This window comes from Amblyomma maculatum, chromosome 6 (assembly GCF_055883805.1).
Source record: "Amblyomma maculatum isolate TAMU_Amacu chromosome 6, ASM5588380v1, whole genome shotgun sequence".
NCBI lineage: Eukaryota > Metazoa > Arthropoda > Arachnida > Ixodida > Ixodidae > Amblyomma > Amblyomma maculatum.
In genome coordinates this window covers 134964970-134987469 of record NC_139349.1, presented here as the reverse complement: position 1 = coordinate 134987469, position 22500 = coordinate 134964970, and the positions used below count along the sequence as shown (strand labels likewise).

The 22500-nt window shown below is 42.5% G+C and overlaps 2 protein-coding genes across 2 annotated transcripts in view; one reads left to right on the top strand and one right to left on the bottom strand.

Moving 5' to 3' along the window:
• Positions 1-5892: 5892 nt before the first annotated feature.
• LOC146186811 (thiamine pyrophosphokinase 1) lies at positions 5893-20943 on the bottom strand. The gene is given in 9 exon segments (XM_084608117.1): positions 5893-6532; positions 8014-8125; positions 8945-9094; positions 12580-12681; positions 18004-18146; positions 18463-18543; positions 20505-20541; positions 20543-20587; positions 20923-20943. Coding segments are annotated over 9 exon segments (825 nt in total). The 3' UTR covers positions 5893-6398.
• Nrx-IV (neurexin-4) overlaps positions 20937-22500 on the top strand; it is a 62097-nt gene continuing 60533 nt past the window's right edge. Inside the window, exon 1 of the mRNA XM_084607433.1 lies at positions 20937-21130. Within this exon, the coding sequence (XP_084463559.1) occupies positions 21067-21130 (64 nt within the window). The 5' untranslated portion in view covers positions 20937-21066. The remainder of the gene's footprint in view (positions 21131-22500) is intronic.

Below are 22500 nucleotides of genomic sequence, written 5' to 3'. Positions count from 1 at the left end.
TGACGAGTTCTTGTCCTTGTTGTCAATTATATTCCAGTGTATGAATACTGAATTAAATAAATTGAATTTGGAAATTCACACCTGAGATAGGACAAGTGCAAACTTCAGCCGAGCTTTATTATGGGAAAGGCACATACATTACTGGTCACTGAAGGCGTCTCACCAACAAGGCGGTGTGTGTGTGGAAGAATGTGCCCTTGAACGCTTCTCTTTCTCTGTAAACTGAGATAGGCATTCCTAAATTTTGCCTTTCCTGTAATAACGCTCAGCTGAAATTGGTGCTGGTCCTCTGTTTCTTCCCTTCTGTCAGCATTCCACTGCACTGTGGTTCACGGAATATACAAACTTGCCGAACTTTTTTCAATAACCCCCATTGTTCCATTCCTGGGTGCTGTTTCCCAGGCTGTTCTGTTGGGCCAGTCTTTAACATGCTATGTAAAACAAACAGTTGTGAGTGAAGTGTTCCGCCACAGTACATCTCAAATGCTGCTCTGCACAGGTTTGAGAGAAAGTGCAGAATTTATGTAGGCTACCTCACCTATCTTAACTACACTACTATCAGTCACAGCTAGCATAGTAGCTGTTGCTGTTGCAGTTGCATTGAGGCACATTTAGAGTGTGGACATTGCGGTAGGAAAATGGCCCTCCGCCTTTTTCACAAGGCCACTTTGCGCATGTGCACCCCTCCCCTGGTTGAAAATGAACCACCAGCCCCAGCAGCGTATATACAGGGCCATCAGGGGCAGCTGGAGTTGATCTTGGGGCTTAATATTTGTGACACTCTTATTTCGCAGGCGGCCGAGTCTCCCAAGGGCGTTTTTAACCAGTAGCAGATGAATTTTCAACCACTCGCCGGAGAGTACCACATCTTGTGAAAAAGGCGGATAGCGAGACCTTTCACCAACTATCTTTGCTCTACATGCAGATCGATTTCACCACAGAACCCAATCTTAATTGTGCCCATTTCTGTAAATTTTCTTGTATTTGCAACCAGTTGGTGCTACAAGCTGTACCGTTTGAAGGGTTTGGAGAGCGGAATTGTGCGTCTGTTTCACTAGGAAGATTATGCACACATTCCAGTATAGTATGTTTCTGCTAGCAACTAATCTCGCATTCAAACATTCTAAACACAGTGCAACAGGGTGCTCAAAGCAAAATCTTAGCACCATTTTGAGAAGACATAGAAGCCATACAATAAGACCCCTTGCTGTTAAAAGTTAATGCATCTGCCAAATCTAGGAGTGCGCCAACACATTTGTGATTCTCGGTAGCCTGCAAAGAGCATTCTCTACTTTGATCTACAGCGCACTTTGAGTCTTGCAAATATTTGAAAACTGTCCAATTTTACTTCAATCCACTGTGAACTATTGTTTCTGCACATTGTTCAACCCTGCTCGTCCCTTATCAAGTCTATTAGCAGGATGCTTCAAAAGGTGTCAAAATGTGCATGCATGGTAGTGACAGGCCCAGCACCTCCATACAGCAGCATGCATTTAACACATCGGCCATCAAACATAGGGCATAGACATCACCTATTGACCTAGTTAGGTCTGCTTGAGGGTTCATTACTGGGTTCATATAGGAGGCAGTGCTCAAGTATTACTACGCGAGGGTGGCCAAATCCTGTTCCGGCAGAAGGATGCATTTCTAGAGTGCTAGCTCTCTATTCCAGATGCAAACTCTGGGACGCTTCAGTATCTCCAGATGACCTCAACCTCAGTCAAGGTCAAACTGACTTGTCCTGTTTAGCAGCAAGTCTCACTTAGTGTAGTGTGCTATGGTGAACTGGTGCACGATCACACGACTGACTGCTTTGCTAATTATGTGTTTTAACTAATTCGTTAATTAGTCAACTTTTATGCTACATCAAGTCTACTGTTGAAAAGGTTTACACGACTAGAATCCAAATATATATCGTGTTGCTATTGCTCGTTTTAGGTGTAACTAAAATTAAACACTTATGGTACATTTGGCTGTCTTCACCGGGATTGGCCCACATCCCACTCCTTGTCTTAGAGGCTGAGGCAAATGCAGACAGTAAGCTGCTACAGCCCTGTGACCGCATGCTTACAGGTAAGCAAATACAGGTCAGCACAGTACTTCATGCCACCGAGTTGAACGATGCACCATCTAACGCACACTTTCATATTTTTGGTTATGCAAGTTTTCCACCACTGCTTCAATCGCCACAACTAAATTCACTTTGCCCTGAAGTATACACAGTGCCATTTGGAAAATTCTGGGGAATTATGCCAAATTGGTTTGGTAAAACTTTATTTCCCACAGTAGGGGTCCTAAAGGACACTCGGCTAGGCGCGAGGTGTAGAGGGCAGCTGCCAAAAGAAGTTGCCCCATTTTTTTTAAAACACACTTCCAACACCTTCAAACATGGCTGCCACATCCTGCAAGGCTTAGGCACAGAATTTCAGATGACTGTTGACAAGCTTCCCTACTCTGCAAGCACATTCACACTGTTATATATACATATATATATACCTTTTACCAAGAACAATTATATCATCAAACCGCACCTGCATGATGCAATGATTTTTGGATTTGACTGGAAAACTTTTATTTTCGGCTTAACGTGTTAGGGGGTCCTTAGCTGGCTAGATGGCAGTCGTATTTTGGTGGGGACCTCTTGGGCTCTTCTGATAATGTGTACTTGAGATTGCTTAGCTCCAACAATGGTGAGTAAAATTTTTGCATGCAAACTTGCAACTCGCAAAGAGTCCTTTGTAGTACCAGCATTTAAGCTATGCAAGTTATTCCAGCTCAAATTTGTATTCGCTTCACAACTAAAAATTTCATACTGGCACACTCCCATTCAAGACCAAACTTCTAGTGGGCACCTGTTGTGAGTTTTACCTCTATTCAACAGAGTTCTTGTATGCAAAGATGGTTTTGCAGTTTTATATTTTTCTGCAGATTTGCACATTTTGTTTGCTAACTTATAAGTGATGCTATCTCATTGTAGTAAACAGAACACCTTCTCAAGGATGTTGTTCAAGATAGTGTTGTTTCCTGATTCACTTTAAATACAATGCTGCGAAAGACGTCTACCAAAAATTTGCAGCAAGCAATACTGTCCTCGGAGTTAGAATCTCGCTACAGAATAGATATTCAGCTCTAACCGAGGATGGTGACATTACCCTAAAAGCAATGAACAATAATTTCAGAGATATCATTACTGAGTGCGCTGTAGAAGTAGGTGGTAGGAAAGAGGATACCGGTAAGCTGCCTAAGGAGACGAAAGATTTGATTAAGAAACACCAGTGTATGAAAGCTTTCAATCCAATAGACCAGATAGAATTGCCCGAGATATCAAAGATAATAAGCGCAAGGTGGCCGATATAAGGAAGTATAACATGGAGAAAATTTAGCATGCTGTAAAGAACCGGGGAAGCCTTCAAGCGGTAAAGAATTGGGCATAGGCAAAAACCAGATGTATGCGCTAAGGGACAAGGCGGGCAACATCATCACGAATATGAACAAGATAGTCAAAGTAGCCGAGGAGTTCTATACAGATCTCTATAGTAGCCAAAGTAGTAAGGACCGCGATGAGATTGGCGGTAGGGAGAAACAGTCAGACGTTCCACCAGTGACGAAGGACGGAATCAAGAAAGCATTAGAAACTATGAAAAGGGGGAAATCAGCTGGAGAGGATCAGATAACTACAGACCAATCAGCTTACTGTCTGTTACGTATAAGGTATTTACTAAGGTAATCGCTAATAGAATCAGGACAACCTTAGACTACAATCAAGCAAAGGATCAATCAGGGTTTCGGAAATGGTACTCTACTATCATCATATCCATACCATCAACCAGGTGATAGAAAAATGCTCTGAATATAACCAGCCCTTCTACATAGCATTTATTGATTACGAAAAAGCATTTGACTCAGTAGAAACCTCGGTGGTGATGCAGGCATTGCGAAATCAGGGGGTTGACGAGCCGTACATGAAAATGCTGGAAGATATATATAGTGGCTGCACAGCAACCATAGTTCTGCATAAAGAAAGTGACAAAATTCCCATAAAGAAAGGTGTTTGGCAGGAGACATGATCTCCCCAGTACTATTCACAGCTTACTTAGAGGAAGTATTCAGAGACTTGGAATGGGAGCAGTTAGGGATAAGGGTAGATGGAGAATACCTCAGTAATCTGCGATTTACTGATGACATTGCCTTGCTAAGTAACTCGGGGGATGAACTGCAAATAATGACTGATGACCTAGACAGGAAAAGTAGAAAGGTGGGCTTGAAAATCAATATACAGAAGACTAAGGTAATGTTCAACAGCCTCGGGAAGGAACAGCAGTTTATGTTAGGTAGCGAAGCACTGGAAGTAGTAGGCGATTATGTCTACTTAGGACAGGTAGTAACCGCAGATCCGGACCATGAAAAAGAAATAACAAAAAGAATAAGATTGAGATGGAGCGCATTTGGCAAGCACTCGCAGATTATGACTAGCAGCTTACCGGTATCACTCAAGAGGAAAGTATACAACAGTTGCATCTTGCCTGTAATCACCTATGGGGCTGAAATGTGGAAGCTAACCAAGAGGGTTCTACTAAAGTTGAGGACAACGCAGAGGGCTATGGAACGAAAAATGGTAGCGGTAACATTAAGAGATAGGAAGCGTGCAGATTGGATCAGAGAAATAACTCAAGTTACTGACATTCTAATGGAAATCAAGAAGAAGAAATGGGCATGGGCAGGACATGTAGTGCGAAGAGAGGATAACCGATGGTCGCTTAGGGTAACAAACTGGATTCCAGAAAGCGTAGCAGGGGGCGGCAGAAATTGAGGTGGTCAGATGAGGTTAAGAAGTTTGCAGGGGTCAAGTGGATGCAGCTTGCACAGAACCGGGTTAATTGGAGAAATATAGGGAGGCCTTTACCCTGCAGTGGGTATAGTCAGGCTGATGATGATGATGATGAATACTGTCCTCAGTGTACAGGTTATCCACTCCTAGAGAGACTGCATGAGCAGGTAGTTGACCTCTCCAAAGCACCATTGTATCCAACTTGGCCACAGAATGAAGTGAAGTGGCATGCCATGCTATGTACCGACTCTGTCCCTCTGTACTTGCGCCACATTGCTTTGATGTGCGGCCATGTCAGATGCAATGAAACTTTGAGGAGGGCGACCACCTGCTCAAGCGTTTGCATCGGGGATGGATGGCCCTGTACAATCTGTGTTATTTACACTGTAGCAGAAACACATTTACACAGCTTGTTGCTGTTTTTGGTATCACTAACAGCACGGTATGATTAACAGCATTCAAGGCGAGATCAGAATCTACTTTCGCAGAGCCTCCGATCTCGAGTTAGATATGCTGCCAAAAGGTCATGCAGGCATGTTTGTTCGGCTTGGTTAATCCCCTTGCCGACTTGGATGAGTCAGGCTTGTCATAAACCGGCTGCTAGTTCTGGCTCCTGACGATGTCAGCTTGTCATGCATTTTGTGGCACTCTTGAGTCCAGTTTGCAACTGGCATGGCACATCCGATACAAATTTTAGTTGGCACTAGAAGACAGTTTTGTTAGGAATTTTATAAACAAAACTGTCTGTTAGGGGGTTGAAATGAGGCTTATATATATGTCAGGTGGGCTTTCATATAATGTGACAGTGGAGGACTGTGTGCTGTATTTTGCAGGCTGAGGCATAAATGAAAAGATCAGTGATTAAGCAAGGAGAAAAGGACATAACTGTTGAAAAGAAGCCGCAAGGGCAGTCAGCCAATGGAATCCATTAATGCTGTCACGCAATACCCTTAAGGGTAAAGCTTAAACACCCCCCTCCCCCCCCTTTCTGATTTTTTATATCATGTGCATTGGAACTACTGAATGTTCCATTAGCACAGACACTTTACCGCATTACGAACTACTCCACCACATTTTCAATGAAGTGCACCAAACAGTAAAAATATTCTTTACTTCAAAAAAGTCTAAAAACATGTCTACAAAAGATATATAAATTCTCTAAACTCTTCAACAATAGCAGCTTGCTATACTGTGTAAAACGAAAATGACGTCGCCGGTGAATGGGACATTCGTGCCTTACAGAATGCAACATCACTTTGAAATGCACTCTTTCTGGCACTCCATAGTCCAAACAAGAGGTCCATCAGTATTTACTGTCACTGCCTCTGAGCCATCAAAGGCGTTGGATGTGCTGACTAGCTTGCCAAATCCCATTGCAGAGTTGCTACCACATTTTCAATGAAGTGCACCAAACAGTAAAAATATTCTTTACTTCAAAAACGTCTAAAAACACGTCCACAAAAAATATATAAATTCTCTAAACTCTTCAACAATAGCAGCTTGCTATACTGTGTAAAACGAAAATGACGTCGCCGGTGAATGGGACATTCGTGCCTTACAGAGTGCAACATCACTTTGAAATGCACTCTTTGTGGCACTCCATAGTCCAAACAAGAGGTCCATCAGTATTTACTGTCACTGCCTCTGAGCCATCAAAGGCATTGGATGTGCTGATTAGCTTGCCAAATCCCATTGCGGAGTTGCCTGCATAAAAGGATGTCAACAACAAACGTGTGAAAGAATGGACGCATAAGACTAGTTTGGCATAGCTAACAGTAGATGACGGCACTAGTCATGAGCTCAGCTATCCACAGTTCGCACAGAGAGAGAGAAAAACAAAAGTCAACATAAGCTTAAATTAAATAAAGAAAGCAAATTTCTTGCACACTCATGCACATATACAACTAAAACAGTAATGAGTGACAACAAGTGTAACAAAGGCTCGCTATGAAGATGGTATCGTGGTCTTGTGTTTATATGAAATGCTTTAGTGTGGGCACTATAGCGAAATTGAACACTGAAAGCTATACAGCACAAGACCGATGCTGGTTGTGCTGCCTATCGTCGTTGCATTTGTGAAGCAGCAATGGGGCTAACCCATCTGCTTTCTGCTTGCCGTCAGCTTGCTGCTGCTGTTTGCTGGCTTTTTGCTCATACGTATACTGGAAAAACTTTACATAGTTGCACCTGCTCTCATAGGCAGGTTTTACGGAATTGAGTGATAACTGGATGTGTGCGCTAGTAATCTCGGTGGCTGATTTAGCCTTTCAAAACCCGATTATCTTTCCCAGCGTGCTGAAGAGTGCCACGTTTTATAGCATCCCAGCTCTCAAAATACGTTCAGCTGACAACTCAGCTGATAACAGTGGACTATTTTTCAGCAGAGTTCAGGAATGCTGCACAGACGACGTGAGATTTCATGACTTCATCAGCACAACAGAAAAAGACCCTTCTTTCCCTCTCATCTTCCTTCCTGCCCTCACAGCATGATTGTGTTTCTCTACTGAGAGGTAATGCCCATAATGAGACTTCCATTACCTCAAAACCAATTTTCCTTTTCAACTTCTCAGATTTTTTGTTTTTATTTGTGAATGTAACTAAGCTTGGCGTATGTATATGAGTGCTTAATGACATTATGGCAAAAAACAAAAGCCAGCTTAAGAATGTCTTCTACCTCTTCTGGTTACACAAACCATTAACCTCACATTTCAATAAACTGCTCAGCAATAAAATAAATTCAGTAACACTCACAAAAGTGTATTCATGCACATGAAAACGGCACATTATTGCATCTCCAATGACCGTTTAAAGAGGAAATGCAGGCATACCTGATAACAACAGCATAAAAATGTTTTGCTATTTTGTTTAGCTGATATGTTGATCTGGCCACATTTTTGTTGTTTGGTGCTTGACTCAAAAGTTTGCCTGACCAGACCGGGCGTCATAAAGTCCGGAAACAAAGTTTTTTATGATCATCATCGCCCAGTATTTTTTCTTGACACCTTTGTAGTTTGCGAGATTGTTCCCCTAGAACTTAAGGGCATGTTTATGCATGCACTGCAAACTTGAAGAGCATTTGATCTACTCTGTGGTTCAAAACTACTTCAACTAAGCATAGCCAACGCAAAGCTTTCAGCTGACAGCAGGCATTTCGGTCAGCTGTATGATCAGGAGACTAAACTTACCCAGGTTCCACTTGAGTCCTGTGGTTGTGACACTGTCACAAGGGGCCCCCAAGGGGATGAGACCACACCACGCTCCGGTCAGGTGAGGTGGGGTCAGAATGCGGTGCTGGCCCTGAACAATAGCAGCCATCATATATGTACACACACAGATTTCTTTTATCAACCAATCACGTCAACGTTTGCAGACTGTGCACCAAGCACAGTTTAACATACCACACAACAAAGCTTAATCATATTTAACAAGTCAAGTGCACGGGCATTGCAAATCCCACTAAGGTAATGCTACTAAGGTAACAGATGGTCAAACGTTACTACTTCATGTCAGGGTGGCTTGATCATGCCGTGGTATTTCAGAGTCCTTCCTAACATTACTCATTTTCTTGACTGTCTAAAAAAGTCAACCACTCTTCGAAAAACAATGTTTTCTCCACTGCATTATGTGCACAGTGACGGCTGTGATGTCCCTTGCCAGTCAAGTGACGTGGAAATAATATCTGTGAAGTTAACTATTTGTTTTTGAAAGCTACTAACCATTTCCTTAACTTTACTATTTGCATTAAGTGCCACAGCCATTGCTATGCTACTGCACTGCATCTACTATCATGTGCTACTCCCGAGGGGTGTGAGATAGAAGTAAGCAGGTGCTTTAGCATCTTGTGCAATTTTGTAATACACAGCAAGGATTCCAGACAATGCTTTCTACAAGTTCGCTAAAGCTTGTTCTTTTAGATGATTTTGGACAAAGTCAGATACGTATTTCGGGAAACTTTGAACAACTCTAAAATGGATATTACAAGCGAAATAAACAAATGGTGAAACTTCCTAAGTGATCTGAATAACATAGGTAAGCTGATAACATAACATAAATAACATAAGAGATAACTTAAGCTGGCATGTCCTAAGCAAAATGTGATCTAGAGATTTAGCACACCTTGCCGAGCAGCCAGGTGAGTGAGTTCTCCAAGAACAGGCAGACGGGTGTGCCGTCCAACAGCGGGAGGCTCTCATAAAGCGTGTTGAAAATAGACATCATGTGGTCAACCCGATCGAAACTGCTGCAGACAGCAAGTACCCAGTCGAGCTGCAACAAAAGGGGCCACAGTTAGCAACACCTTTTTGGATTAACCAGTGGAAACTGTGGATTAGAGGTTATACTGCTGCACACAGCAGCAGATGTTTAGGTTAATCTAGAGCGCACTGGGTTCTTCACAGTATGACATCACCAGCGAAGTTACGCTGAGCCTTCAATGTTGAGCAAAAAAGAAAGAAACATGCTGCAAGTGGGAGCTGGACACCCCCATCACCTTGGGGGGACTGCTCAGCTTATCAACTGTCAGTCCGCTAGCATCTCATAACTATGTATTTAGAATATGATACACTGTCACCGGGGTGGCGCAGTGGTTATGGCGCTCGACCACTGTTCCCAAGGATGCGGGATCGAATCCCGGCCTCGGTGGCTGCTTTTCGATGGAGGCAAAAAGCAAGATGCCCGTGTGCTGTGCGATGTCAGTGCATGTTAAAGAACCCCAGGTAGTCGAAATTTCCGGAGTCCTCCACTACGGCGTCCTCATAGCCTGAGCCGCTTTGGGACGTGAAACCCCACGAACCAACAAACCATGATACATTGTGTTGAAAAGGAGCTTTGCTAGATCTCTCGTTGAGCTCAATTTTTAGGATGTGCAACAAGAAAGAGCAAGGAAAACAAAGCGAAACTTCTTGGTGTCAGATGCATAGGTGTCGCTCCTCTCATAAGCACGAATAAAAACGCTGCCCACGCTAATCATTGCAACATACAGCACATACTGTAACTATAAGCCAACAATAAAGCGGGAAATTTTTTTAGGACAGTGGTTTATAAGATAAGTAATGCCACAAATATAGTCTCTCAAAAAGCGTTGTTCATAGCCTGAGTCGCTCTGGGACGTTAAACCCTACAAACCAAACCAAACCAAACCAAATATGAAAGTGCCCCTGAGCAGGAAAAGCCAACTATAGTTGAGTCTATATCCAATCACTGCGTATATAGAACAGCTATAACATCTCCAAAATCCCCCCAAAAAGTATAGCACAAATTTTCGCACTTATTAACTCGTATCTAGCGGAACATTCAATATGCCAAACTGTGCATCGTGCCCTTTTGTCATCAGTACCAGAGCTGTGAAACTGCTTGACGAGATGAATGTTGAATGAGTGTGGCTTTTGATCTCTTGACTCATTTTGCTTGCCAAATTGCTATGATGTGGTGAAGCCCTAAACTCTAGCGATAGCCCTCACCATGCATGCTACATTACCAAAGGCACTGCAGAAGAGAACTGTACGTTAAAAATAATTAGATTGTTTTGATTATAGTGTGCTGGTAACAAGAGTAGACATATTACAACAGGCAATGGATAGTTCCAAAGCATTGCCTCTGCAGCTTTGATGCAAAGGAGGTTAGGCCTATACTCCATCTCATAAGCTAAAGACCTACTCGGCGAAATGTGAGAGTGGGTTAAGTGTGCTCGCCTGTTTATGGTGCATACAGGTATAATGCAGGGGAAAGAGAGTATGAAAAGAAGCTGTTTACGTGCTACCAAACATTGAAGAACATTAGCACTTCTAGAATAGTATTTTGCATGATGTTTCACTGTCCCATCTGCCCTTTCAGTTCATGTAGTATGTGAATAGAAATGCAATGACAACTTTAGCCTAGTGGTGCAGTCCAGGTTTTAGAACAAAAGCCATTTTGACAACAACTTGACATGTTTCTTCAGGTCTATCAGTGGTAAACTTTGCCACCTGAAATAAAAACTAAAGCAAGTTAATCGCTCACAGATTTTGCTGTAAGTGAGATGAGACAAAGTGAAAAGCTTGATGTCCAATTTTTGACCCCTGAACACGTTGAAAAAAAAAAAAAAAAAAAAAAACTAACATGAAGAATTAACTACGAAGCGATAGTTCTAAAAGATTCCGCAGAAAAGCGGTATTCCCTGTGAGACTATTGCAGCAGTTTCTTTAGTGTACTGCTGGCAGACTCCTGCAGCAGAAGCTAGCTAGTCCCTCAGCAATTTAGCTCCACTATAATTTGTTAGTGCAGACGGGAGAAAGGGTATGCCACACTTGCAGCAATTGCCATAGAAAATGAATGGTGACCACAGATTCTGAACTGCATAAAAAAAAAAAAAATGAAATTTGTGGATAGCAAGGCCAAATCTCCACAAATAATAAAAAAAAAGAAGTGTAGCATATTTCTCGAATTATTTTTACTACACATTTTTAATTTTATATTTATGCTTCTTTTTAATTTTAAAAATGCTTTTTTCAGCAAGTTTGCAGAGTGAAATATTTCCACCGTGTCAGGCATAAAGTTAAACAAGGAAATTTGCAGCAATTGAAAGATCATTTAAATGACTACATTCTTGTATATGGTATAGCAAAACTATGGAGGTATTTAATTTAACAATAACTTTTTCCAAGACGCTTCAGAGTCCGTTGTGGTCCTGAAAGAGTTAACAAAAAACCTTCTCAACAAGCCTGCCAGGCCACAAGTCTACAAAATATGAGTTTCTCTGAAGACTACCAAACTATGCCAAGCCTGCACCACTAATATATAACAAAAAGATCAATTCAGTTCAGTCATTTCCGACTCTTCGTGACCATATAAACCATATCATGCCAAGCTTTCTGGTCTCCTATTATCTTTCATATATCACATAGATACACCTGCAATGCCTCAAGGATGCCATCTAACCATCAGGTTCACTGCCTACCCCTTCTCCTTCATCCCTCAATCTTTCTCAGCATCATAGTTTTCTCTAGAGACTCCTCTCTTTGCATCAGATGACCAAAATAGCAGAGTTTCAACTTTAGAATTTGACCTTCCAAAAGAGCAGTCAGGGAAAGTAAAAAAAAGGTACAGCCTCCCAATTTTTTAATTAGCGTACATGACAGCTGCCTTTTCTGTGCTTTGCTGAGTCCTGCTCAGACTTAACTTTATGCAGGTTAGCTCCTTTGTAACATGCCAGAGCACAGAAAAGGTGGCAGTTGCGCACGCTAGTTAAAGATTTGAGCAGCAGTACATTCAATCAGCACAGTCTCCACATCAGTATGTCAGAGTCCAGTGGCTAGCACGCCATACTCTCCACCATGACCAGCACCCAGAAACTAGACCAAATCTTACAAAAAAGGGTGTGACCGGACAACCAACATGATATATGTAGGCTCCAACGGCAGGCTGTCCTACTGCTTCCCTTCCTTTGCTGCCTGCCTTCCCACATAAAATTTGCTCCGATTCTCACTGCCACCGTACACATCATTATTTTGAATTAAGGCACTGATACACTGTTGGCATATGCTAAGGGTTCATATTCCAAGTTTGCGTCTTTATCGAAAGTGTCACTCTCTTCCCGACCTCAAGTCATCTAACTGGTGGAAACACTGGAACTGGATGTCACAACCACTTCTGGCTCCAACATTTCCACCAATCACATGACTTGAGGCTGGGGAGATAGCAACACTTTATATAATGATACAAACTAGGAATACAGACCCATGATGGGCCTAAATAAGCAAAGACGAGAGGCACACCTTCATGGGCGGAGCTTTTGAGCGTGCGTGCTCCCCAAGCACTGCCAGTGCTTTGGTGAAGTCCGTGTGATCTTGGTCTGGTGTGCGAACCACTTTGCTCCCCTGCAAAAACAGCAGATCATCCATGCACGAAAAAGAATGTAAAACTCTCTCAACTTGAACAGCCAGTTTATTCACACTAGCACTTCAGTTCCATCCACCGTTACTAGAACAACCTCGGTTTCACAGCTCCGCCCGGAGAGGTGTCCCCGGTGGCTGCCGTGAGAACTAACGGTGCTGCAGTCAACTCTTGCTCCTTGCTGGGCTCATCGTCTGCTACACGCGGTGCAGAAGCATGGAGTGGCTAGCACACGCGTAGCTTCTGCGTGCGGTCGTTGCACTCTACACGACTACAGTAAAATTATAACTACACTACGACATTTTTGGCTTCCAAGCCATGCATTACCTTGGAGAACACGTTACTGTAATGCAAAATTCATTATTAATGCCATGAAACAAATGTGACAGCGCTGTCGACTTGCTCGCCAGCACTGACGTTCCAGTAACGTTGAAAATGGGTAGTGTTGTCTGCTTTTTGGTTTCATTTCTTTTTATTACGCGATATTGTATGCAGCTCTTTCAGGCAAAAAGGCGTCACCATCACCGTAATCTAGAATTGAGAAAAAATATCCGAAAAATATGCACGTCAGTCTGTATTAAATTATGAGTAGCCATTCACTGTGCAGTGTTCAGTGTGGTGCTATGCAGTTTCGCTTGTTATTTAGCATCCACCTTCTCACCCACCTTCTCATCCAGTTTGAGTCTAGTTTGCAACAGGGATTCAAACTGTAGACATGTGTGCCTCCAATTCTGTGCCATCCACTGCAAACGTAGGGTGTGCGCTGAGAAGATGCTGTGTCTTTCCCCTAAAATCTAACCAAATAAACTTTTAACACTTTGCCAAACTATGCGCCAGCCTCTCGATGCCAAAATTGTCAGAATGAAGAGATGGCGTTAAAGGCGCTATTGCGTCCTCTCTCAAGACGAAGCTTAAGCATTCTCCTATACATAGCTTTTTATAACATCAGGCATCTTCATGCTGGCCTGCATGCTTTGCATCGAGGGGGGGGGGGGGGGGGGGGGGGGGGGCAACGGCGCCTATTAAAATGAATACTTGGAAGTCCGTCATTTCTTCGGGTCACTGAGAAACACTCTCGAGAACTATATAGAAGTTCTCACATCATGTAGTTCATGTAGCGAGGCTCTTTATTTCTTTGCTGGCACATGTTTCAAACGCAAAAGGCATTAGACCAAAGAGAAAACCCCACATAATCGCGCTACCCCGTCGTGTGTTTCGACAGCAACGTCGGAAGAGAACTTGCAAGATTCCAAGAGCCTCTCAGTGTACACGTGCGGACATAAGTGAAAAGAGCATGCTTTTCCGTTGTAATTACAATCGCACCTTCTGTATTGCAAATAAGAAAACATTATTTGTCCAAGTGAAAGCACACTGGCGTCTACTACCGGTTTGCTCGTACGACTGCTAGTTTTAATTACGTTATGCGTGAAAAATTTTAGAAGGAAATAGCGTGCTCCGTTTATTTTTGTTTTTACTGGTATGTAGCATAAATCGGACAGCTAAGCTGCACAAATGGATTTTGATCTGAACCATTTCAAGTGCGTTGCAATACCAGCAATTCGAAGGAAATTTTAATATTTTTGTTATGAGGAAACAGATGAGCAATGAGGGTGAGGAAATTTGCTTGTTGAGAAGACTTTTGTCATTAATGAGCGGTTAAGTGTCATGGCAATGGTTATAAGTTGTACATAAAGTTCTCATATGTGAATTGAGTATTGGTTACATACAAGCTCTTCTGAGGCAGGTCAGTGAAATGAAACTGTGTATGGGGGCTTGCAACTCTGAGCATAATGCTAAGAGAGGAGACAATATAAGAACTGCAAAGAATTCGACAAGCAAGATGATCACAAAAATTAAGACATCTTCAAAATTGAGTATGCGGCATAAAAAACGCATGCTGCGAGCTGCAGCAGCTGACAAGAGAAAGAAAAAAAGATCTCGCAGTTCAACGATAAGCAGCAAGAAAGCTCGGAAAAGGATCTAGATCGGTGCCTGTAAATTCTTTGGAACTTGTAATGGCTGGCACGTCAAGCGCCTGCCTGGACTGAGGTATGATGCCGAATGGCTTCTTAACTGCATGTTTGTGTGGCGGGCAAGCCCAAAAGTGTATAAGCTGAATGAGCTCAAGATGTGCTATCAACCAAGCATATGAGCTTCTAATTCATGCATTGAAGCGCATTCGCTGCAAATATGGTTTTTGTTGTTGAAGCAACACTTAATAACATGCAACAAAAGATTATCAGGGCAAGTTAGGAATGCTAATGCTCATTTCCCACCAAACACAATAAAGGACTATGCTTCCCACTCAAATATTTTCCAAAAGAAGTACTAGAGTGTTCTCCTCTGCATTGCTTGTAATCTCGCAATGTTTGCCTATATTTATAAAATCAAGTTCTGGTTGTTTGATGCCTTTCATTTGCATACGATTTTAGTGTTGTTGACAATATTTCATTTTTGCTCATTTTTTCTTGTTGCGATAATAAATACCTTGCATCCATGCAATTAACTTCTAACGCCCTTTCCGACGCTATAGACACCTTGAATATCGTGTTTTAAAACTGCAGTCCAGTGCTGGTTTGAAATTACATTAATTTCCCCTACAAGCAGTAAAATTCTGTCTTTGCTTCTTTTCTTTGTGTGCAAGGGGCGGAAGGAGGTATCAGACTAAGACTAGGAGCACAACTTGCTGTGATTACTCGCAATAAGTTTCTTGAATAGACTGGTGATTGTTCAGCTATTTCCTTTCGCAGTGTGCACGCCCATTCTCCCCGATTTTTCTTTCAGTAAACTCAATCAATAACTCTTCACATCCGACATTGTTTTGGATGACACAGCAACAAAACTTTTTTTTACATTTCTATGTGCGAGAGTGCTGATATGGAGCTATACCTATATATACCTATACCTGTATAGCTATACCTGTATGCCATAACTCAAACGTAAGACACCAAGAAAAGAGCTTCTGATTAGACGACGACAGAGGCCATTTATCGTAATCTTTGTTCACTACATTGTTTGACACGAGTAGCCAGACTTCATGCACTGCATGAACAGGATGCCCAGGCTAGCAGCTTTCTGCGTGTAATGGAGGCCATCTGCGCAGTGCAGCAGTAAACGTGACACCCACTTGGTTACCTTTCAAGTTTAGAATGCTCCTATGCATTGAAAATTTGACTGATTTGTTTGCATGACAGTCTCTATGCCCTGAAAGAAAACACTACAAAACACAGGCCAGGGAGTAAAGCAAGAAACAGTGCTTGTGAGCAAGCCAATGTCACACTTGTTTTACAGCATCAACAAGTTAATTTCTCACAACATAAACACATTCTAAAAGGCGTGGCTTGGAAGCCAAAGCTCGTAATGTAATTACAATCTTAATGCAGCCATGTAGAGTGAAACGGCAGCACGCAAAAGCTACGTGCGTGCTGGCCACTCCATGCTTCCACGCCATGTGTAGCAGAAGGCGCACCCGGCAAGGTGCAAGGGTTGACTGCAGCGCCGTTAGTGTTCGCAACGCCCACTGGAGCTGTGAGACTGAGTTTGTTCTAGTAACGTTGGTTCCATCAACATCAAGTGCTTTGGAAAAGTTCCCTCTAAAACTGAACTCAAAAAAATTTAAACGAAATTCTAAAAAAATTTGAGCAACCCTTTTAATTGAAATTACCAAGACTTGACTGTAATTTGAGGTTGCTAAAATCCCTGAAACTGATTGCTTGAAATCTACACTAGTGAAGAGTGAGCGAACTCAACCAAAGTCTACAAACTAATTTAACATGACAGCAATACTACACAGTAACCAATGCCATCCACATTTTGTGCTTTAGACGGGCAGGTAGTGACATATCAAAAAAAGAATAGCACCTATTACTATCTTGGTATAAAAGGGCCAAAGGACTGCTACAGGTACTACAGGTAAGTGGAACTGTAGTGCACCTGGGAGCATCATCTTGTAGCTAACCTATACAGCTCATTCGGATGAAAAGGTGTTGCTGCAGCCATTCTTTGAAATTTCGAATTTGAATATATCCGTTAAAAGATGCCTAGTTGGTAATGGCTTGCTGGAATCATTTTGAAAGCAGTAAAAAAACACGATACACGATGTCCCTTGTGTGCTGTGTTCTTTGTGTCCGTGTGTTTTTATCGCTAACAACATGATTCCAGAAATTTAATATGTTTGTCATTCAATAATTCGTATTCGATAAACAGATAATCGGAATGTTTCGAACATTAGAAAATTATTGAGTGCACCAACAATATTCAAATTCACTGCACTTTCATCGCAACGCTTGACCACGCGCGTGGACTGCACTGTGAAGCATCCGCAAAATGCCTCTCGAAGGTGGCATATGGGCGTCCACTTCTGTGACCACAGTATGATGATCCTATTTAGCCTGAAACTTTCACCTAAAAGGAATGTTGAAGGCTACACAGGACATCCCATGTGAACTAAAAGGAAATTGCCGCTGCCCAATAACTGATTCAGAAATGAGCGTTAAATATGTTCGCTATCGAATGGGAATGAACTGCGGCAGGTACAACAGATGTTTTTACACAAGTTATAATGCACCATGAATATCCTTTAATTGTTTGCTAACTTTTTAAAAGGTTGGTTACCGTTAGCATCGAACACATGGTATGTACGTACACTGCTTCAGCTGCACAGTTATCAATTTCAGCACTCCACTGACCCACACCTCAGCTAAATTTCCACCCAGATTCCTGCCCCCTCATCTGCAAGCTCTTTAGCACCGAATTTGCCTAAACACTGCATTCCCAAACACCTTACAGTTTCACTTGTGTCAAGTGAACAGCCTGCTTTGCCACACCTGTGGCTTTGTCGTAACAGTGGAGCATATTTTGTTAGAATGTCCAGTGTATTCTGAGGAATGTGCGCATTACGAACACCTCACAGAATTACTCGCTCAAGTGCGTCTAATACTTGAATGTGCTATGGGACGTAACCTTAGCGAACTTTAGCTTGCCATAGGCAGCAGAGATGCCACATAAACTTTGTATTTGGTTATTTAGGTGACATTTGACTACTAGACATACTCTAATCCTTTTGTACTTTTTATGGCCGTGCACACTCTATGTAGCGAGCTTTGTTAACCTATTCATAAGATACTGTACTTCAATTACCTGAATTTTTATTTATTTTACCTTTTACCATTTCTTGTACCTTTCTCCTTCTGTCTTTTCTCCCAAATTTACTTCCTATAGCACATTTAAATGCCAGCTAAATTCTCTTTTCTCCATTAAAGACCTTCTCTCTCTCTCAAGGCAAAAAAGGGCAAGCCCATACTCACTTTTGACTTGTAGTATTCAAGCGTCTCCTTGGATATTGAGTCAAAATCTCCAGTGATATAGTCAGGAATGAGCTCCTCAGCAGAGGCAGCCATGGCAGTGCGGAAACGGTCGGCTCCTCCATCGATGCAAATTTTCACTAAAGCTGATTAAGAAATGTATGAATCAACAAAACTATTTTCTTTGCTTCAATTAACACAAACATCTTAGAGGAAAAAGAAGCCTCCAAGGTTAAATGGTGGAAACAAATCTGAATGCCAAAATGCCTGCACCATTTGACAACGGTGTAAAAATGTTTTGAAAAGTTGTAACTTTGTTATTGTAACAGCTGTAACTTTTGAGTTACAGCCGCATGTCCTGCCAGTTACTATTATAACCATTATCAAAAGTGAAAGCTAGGCAGGCCAGTGAATCATTAATGGTAAAAAGTCCAAGAAAACTTTGCAAAAATGATGTATTACCTTTATTCCACACTCTCTTCAAGAATGAAGCAGTTTGGCAGCTTAGGGGCTGGTTCAGGACAACGACAGCATTTCGAGAATCTGCAAAGTGTGGCAGAAGCACATACAGACATATTCATCTCAACACTTCAAAATTTGGGACAGACACTTAAACTCTGCATTTAAGGATACTTTATCACATGCCAAAACCAATCATTCCTTAATTTGAGCCTCTATTACCTTAAAAAAAAAGATTTGGAGGACACATAAGTTTTGTCTTAAGTGTACTGCATTTTCATTCTGTGGATTTTTGGCACTGAGCAGAGACTGGCACAGCGTTTGGCAAAGTGTTAAACATCTTCAGTTGGTCTGACTTTTGAGGAAAGGAAGGTGTAGTGCCCGTCTCACTTCTAGGTGGATACCTACACCTACAATGAACGGCATACAATTGGAGGTACATATGCTGATGGTTTGAATCCCTATCAGAAACAAGCCGCTTTGAATAGTAGATAGATACTAAATGATACGCAAAAAGGTATAACACCATCCTGAACACTGCACAAAGTATGACTGCATCAGAATTCTTACATAAGATCTCGTGTGTATTTTCTCCGACACGTTTTTCTCAATTCTGGGGTACAATGGCGACTTTTTGACTGAATGAGCTCTATACACTATCGTGTAATACACTTTAGCATACCATGTTAAGCTACCCCACAATCCTATATGAAATTAGAATTCCGAGTTGGCAGCTCCTGCTAAATTGGCCATATCACGTTTTCGTGTGATGTCACACAACCTTATAACCCATCAGTGCCGAACTGCATGCCAGCTGCTAGCTACCGCCTGACGAGCTTGCTTGCAGTTGTCACAATTGTCCTTTCTTTGTTATTTTTCTTGCTCTTTGTGCGTGTGTCTATTATATTATTATTCTTCTGATTGAGGAAGAAGCAAAAGAACCTTCAGTTGCTAGTCAGAGCTCTATCGTCGCTTTTCTCGTCTAGTGTGTTTGTCTGTGTTTGCACTGTTCTTCACAAGATACTTCCCAACTATCCTGCCAATACATTTTGACGAAACCACCTACCAGCCAGGGCCAAACTTTCGCACACAACGCTGATGCTGGATTTTTGTGGAGAACGGGACCTTCAATTAGAATTATCATGTTAAAAAGAAATATATTCTGTCACTGCGTTGCTCTTACATATAGGTATAAAGGCCTCACAAGACTAACTCAATTTGTGATCAACTTGGCTTTGTTAAAAAAAGTTGAGAAACCCCGTCGTTCTTAAACAAGGCCAAAGATAGTTGAGTTATAGTGCCTAATATATAATAGTATACTAGTATATTTAGGTATATAGCACTTAAAGCTTACGTTGAGTAGGCCAGTGCCGACATCTACGACGATGAAAACAACCTTCATAAACGGCGGCAAAATTACTTATTCAGTGTCACAATAGATGGCGGTACCAGTCCACTCAGCAACTCGGTTTTACGACGCGGTCACTGATGTTGCTTGCTGACCCACGGCCGATATCGAGGCGCGCGCGCGCGTTTTGTTAAGAAAAGACCGCGCGCCGCTGCATTCAATTCAGTCCGGCCGTGGCTGACCATGCTTGCTGAGGAGGTTGAGGCATTGAGACGTTGGGGGCTACACTCCCTCCTCCCATTCCAGAAGGTTGGTCGCGAGCCCGATTACATACATGCTTTCCTTAGCGCCAAAAGCAAAGCAGCGATAATCTTTAAAGGGCATTTGCCGTATGAAACTAAAGCAGGACGCAGGGGATCAGAGGATCTTTTTATAGCCACAGCGTGGGCGCATACATGTACAGGGGTAGTCAAAAGTTCCCAGGCCACACGGTCTACGACAGCCGTCTCAAAATATTTCTGCAGAGCACAAGAAGCATTATTCTAACCTCCGATCTCAAGTGCCAGAATATGCCGACCAGAAACAGAACCTGCGGCCTGGAACCTTTTGACTACCTCTGTACATTAGGTAGAGTACTTGCGGTGCGTTTTTTAAAACTACATTCACACGAACAGCTTCAGAATGAACATTAACTTGCCTGTTCTGAACAGCACAGCTTCGGGGTCCCACACCTTCAGGGCAGCAGTATGCGAAGCCATGCTTCTTGCGACCGGACGGAAACTATGATGAAACAAGCAGCAATATCGCTGTAACGTCCGTGACCGAAAAAAATGAACTAGTAAAGTCCAGGCCTCTTGCTTAATCATGCGGTGTTTGAAATGCCGGCGGCCTCCATCGAAATGAAACCGCACAGCGTCTTAACACAGTGCACCACGCAGAGGGACTGTCATTTAACATCACTGCTGTGGCATGAATCTCTAAAGTGAGCTCAATTGGCTCAATCATCTCGTTGCTTCTCTCAGTTGTCCTAGTTCTCGCGCACATAAAAACATCGTCAAACACATGGGCGCTGCCATCTTGAGCACGTGGTACATGGTGGTACTCGTGACATCTACCTTGGTGGCAGCACCTGACATTCCATTCATATATTTCATCCAGGCCGCGTTGCTGGAATTGGGCGTGAGCCTGTCCGAGTTTAAAAGTTGTTTACTTTCCGAAGTAAAATGTTCAGTTTCTAGTGCGTGTTCAAATCAACAGCCATGGGTCGCCTGCTGCACCCACCTTTAGTGTTTTGTCTCCTTCAAATGATTAGGTTCTGCTTTGGTAAGTGGTTTGCGTATTTTCCGGCTCGCTGTGTGCTACTTTTAGGGCTAACACCTGTTTCGGCTGGTAGACCCACCTGTCTGCTCGCGACGGTGTTTAAAAACGTTTCCTGATCAACTTCGTTCAAAAGCCGTTAGCGCGGCTTAACGAATGATAGTGATTGTGAAACACCATCACTGCATAGTTAGTTGTCTCTACATCTTTATGCGCGTGTTTCTTTTCGCGACAATTGTGCTAACTGCGCGCGGCGGTGCGTTACCTTAGCGGAAGGGCGTCGCATTCTTGGCATCTAACAACGATTCTAACGCGCGATCTTAGTTTCTCTCTCTCTTCAATTACCAGCAGCATGACACGCTTTTATACTAAAACGATCTTGTCGTATGCAATCCGCACCGTAGAGTATTTTAAAATACGTTTGCGGGCAAGTAGTCGACATAGGTAGCGATACTGAGCGACGTCTTGTTGCCGTAGTTTAACAGCAAGCCTTTAATAGCGTTGTAATTTAATAGCGATCCGGTCCTGTGCCCTTAAACCATGTTGGCTGTGAAACTGAAAGTACTTTGCGAACGGGAACAGCATTAAAACCTGCGGATATTTGTGTATTTCTCGTCCATGTACATAAAAGTCGCTCTTTTACATCTACACAAAACGGTGACTGTCACTTAAGGCCACTGACAACAATCAACCATTCCTTGTGGAATAAAACCACGCATTGAGAAAAATTTGAACATCTGTGCTATACGCTGGGACGTCTGGATGGAACCCGAAAAGCAACAATACTTTTCCATTTGCATGAAATGCTAGACGTACTATATATATATCGTTCTTGAAGTTATGTTCAGAAAGAACAACAATTGCAACTTCTCTAGATGCGAAGGGCATCAAAACAAATTGTGCAGCAGTACACTACCGTGCATGCTGTGATGCTATGTAGTGCTGCAAGTCTGGCCAAAACCTAGTGAAGCATTTAGCACCAGGGTTTGGTCCAAAATGGAATGTGGGCTGTGCGGGGTCTGATACAGATGGAACTGCGATGCGAGTAAGCGCTGCATTTCAAAGGAACTCTAGCAACAGTCACATTGTTCCGTCTTGACAGAATGCTAGACACTGTTGTCTCTCAGAGCTGTGAAGAAAGACCCGAAAACCTGCAAGCACTTACCTACTGCTGTGGCGTGGAGTAGGACTTACCTTTTTGAGATACAGCAGACTTGTGTTGCAAAATAGCAACTTAAGTAGGATCTATAGGTGTTGGAGACTCTGCGGCTCTGAAGGTATACAAAGTTTATCATGAGTGCATGGTATTTTTAGAATGCTTGTCACTGACCACTTTCTCACTTGTGACTTCAACTTTGGACGAAGCCAGCGCGCTT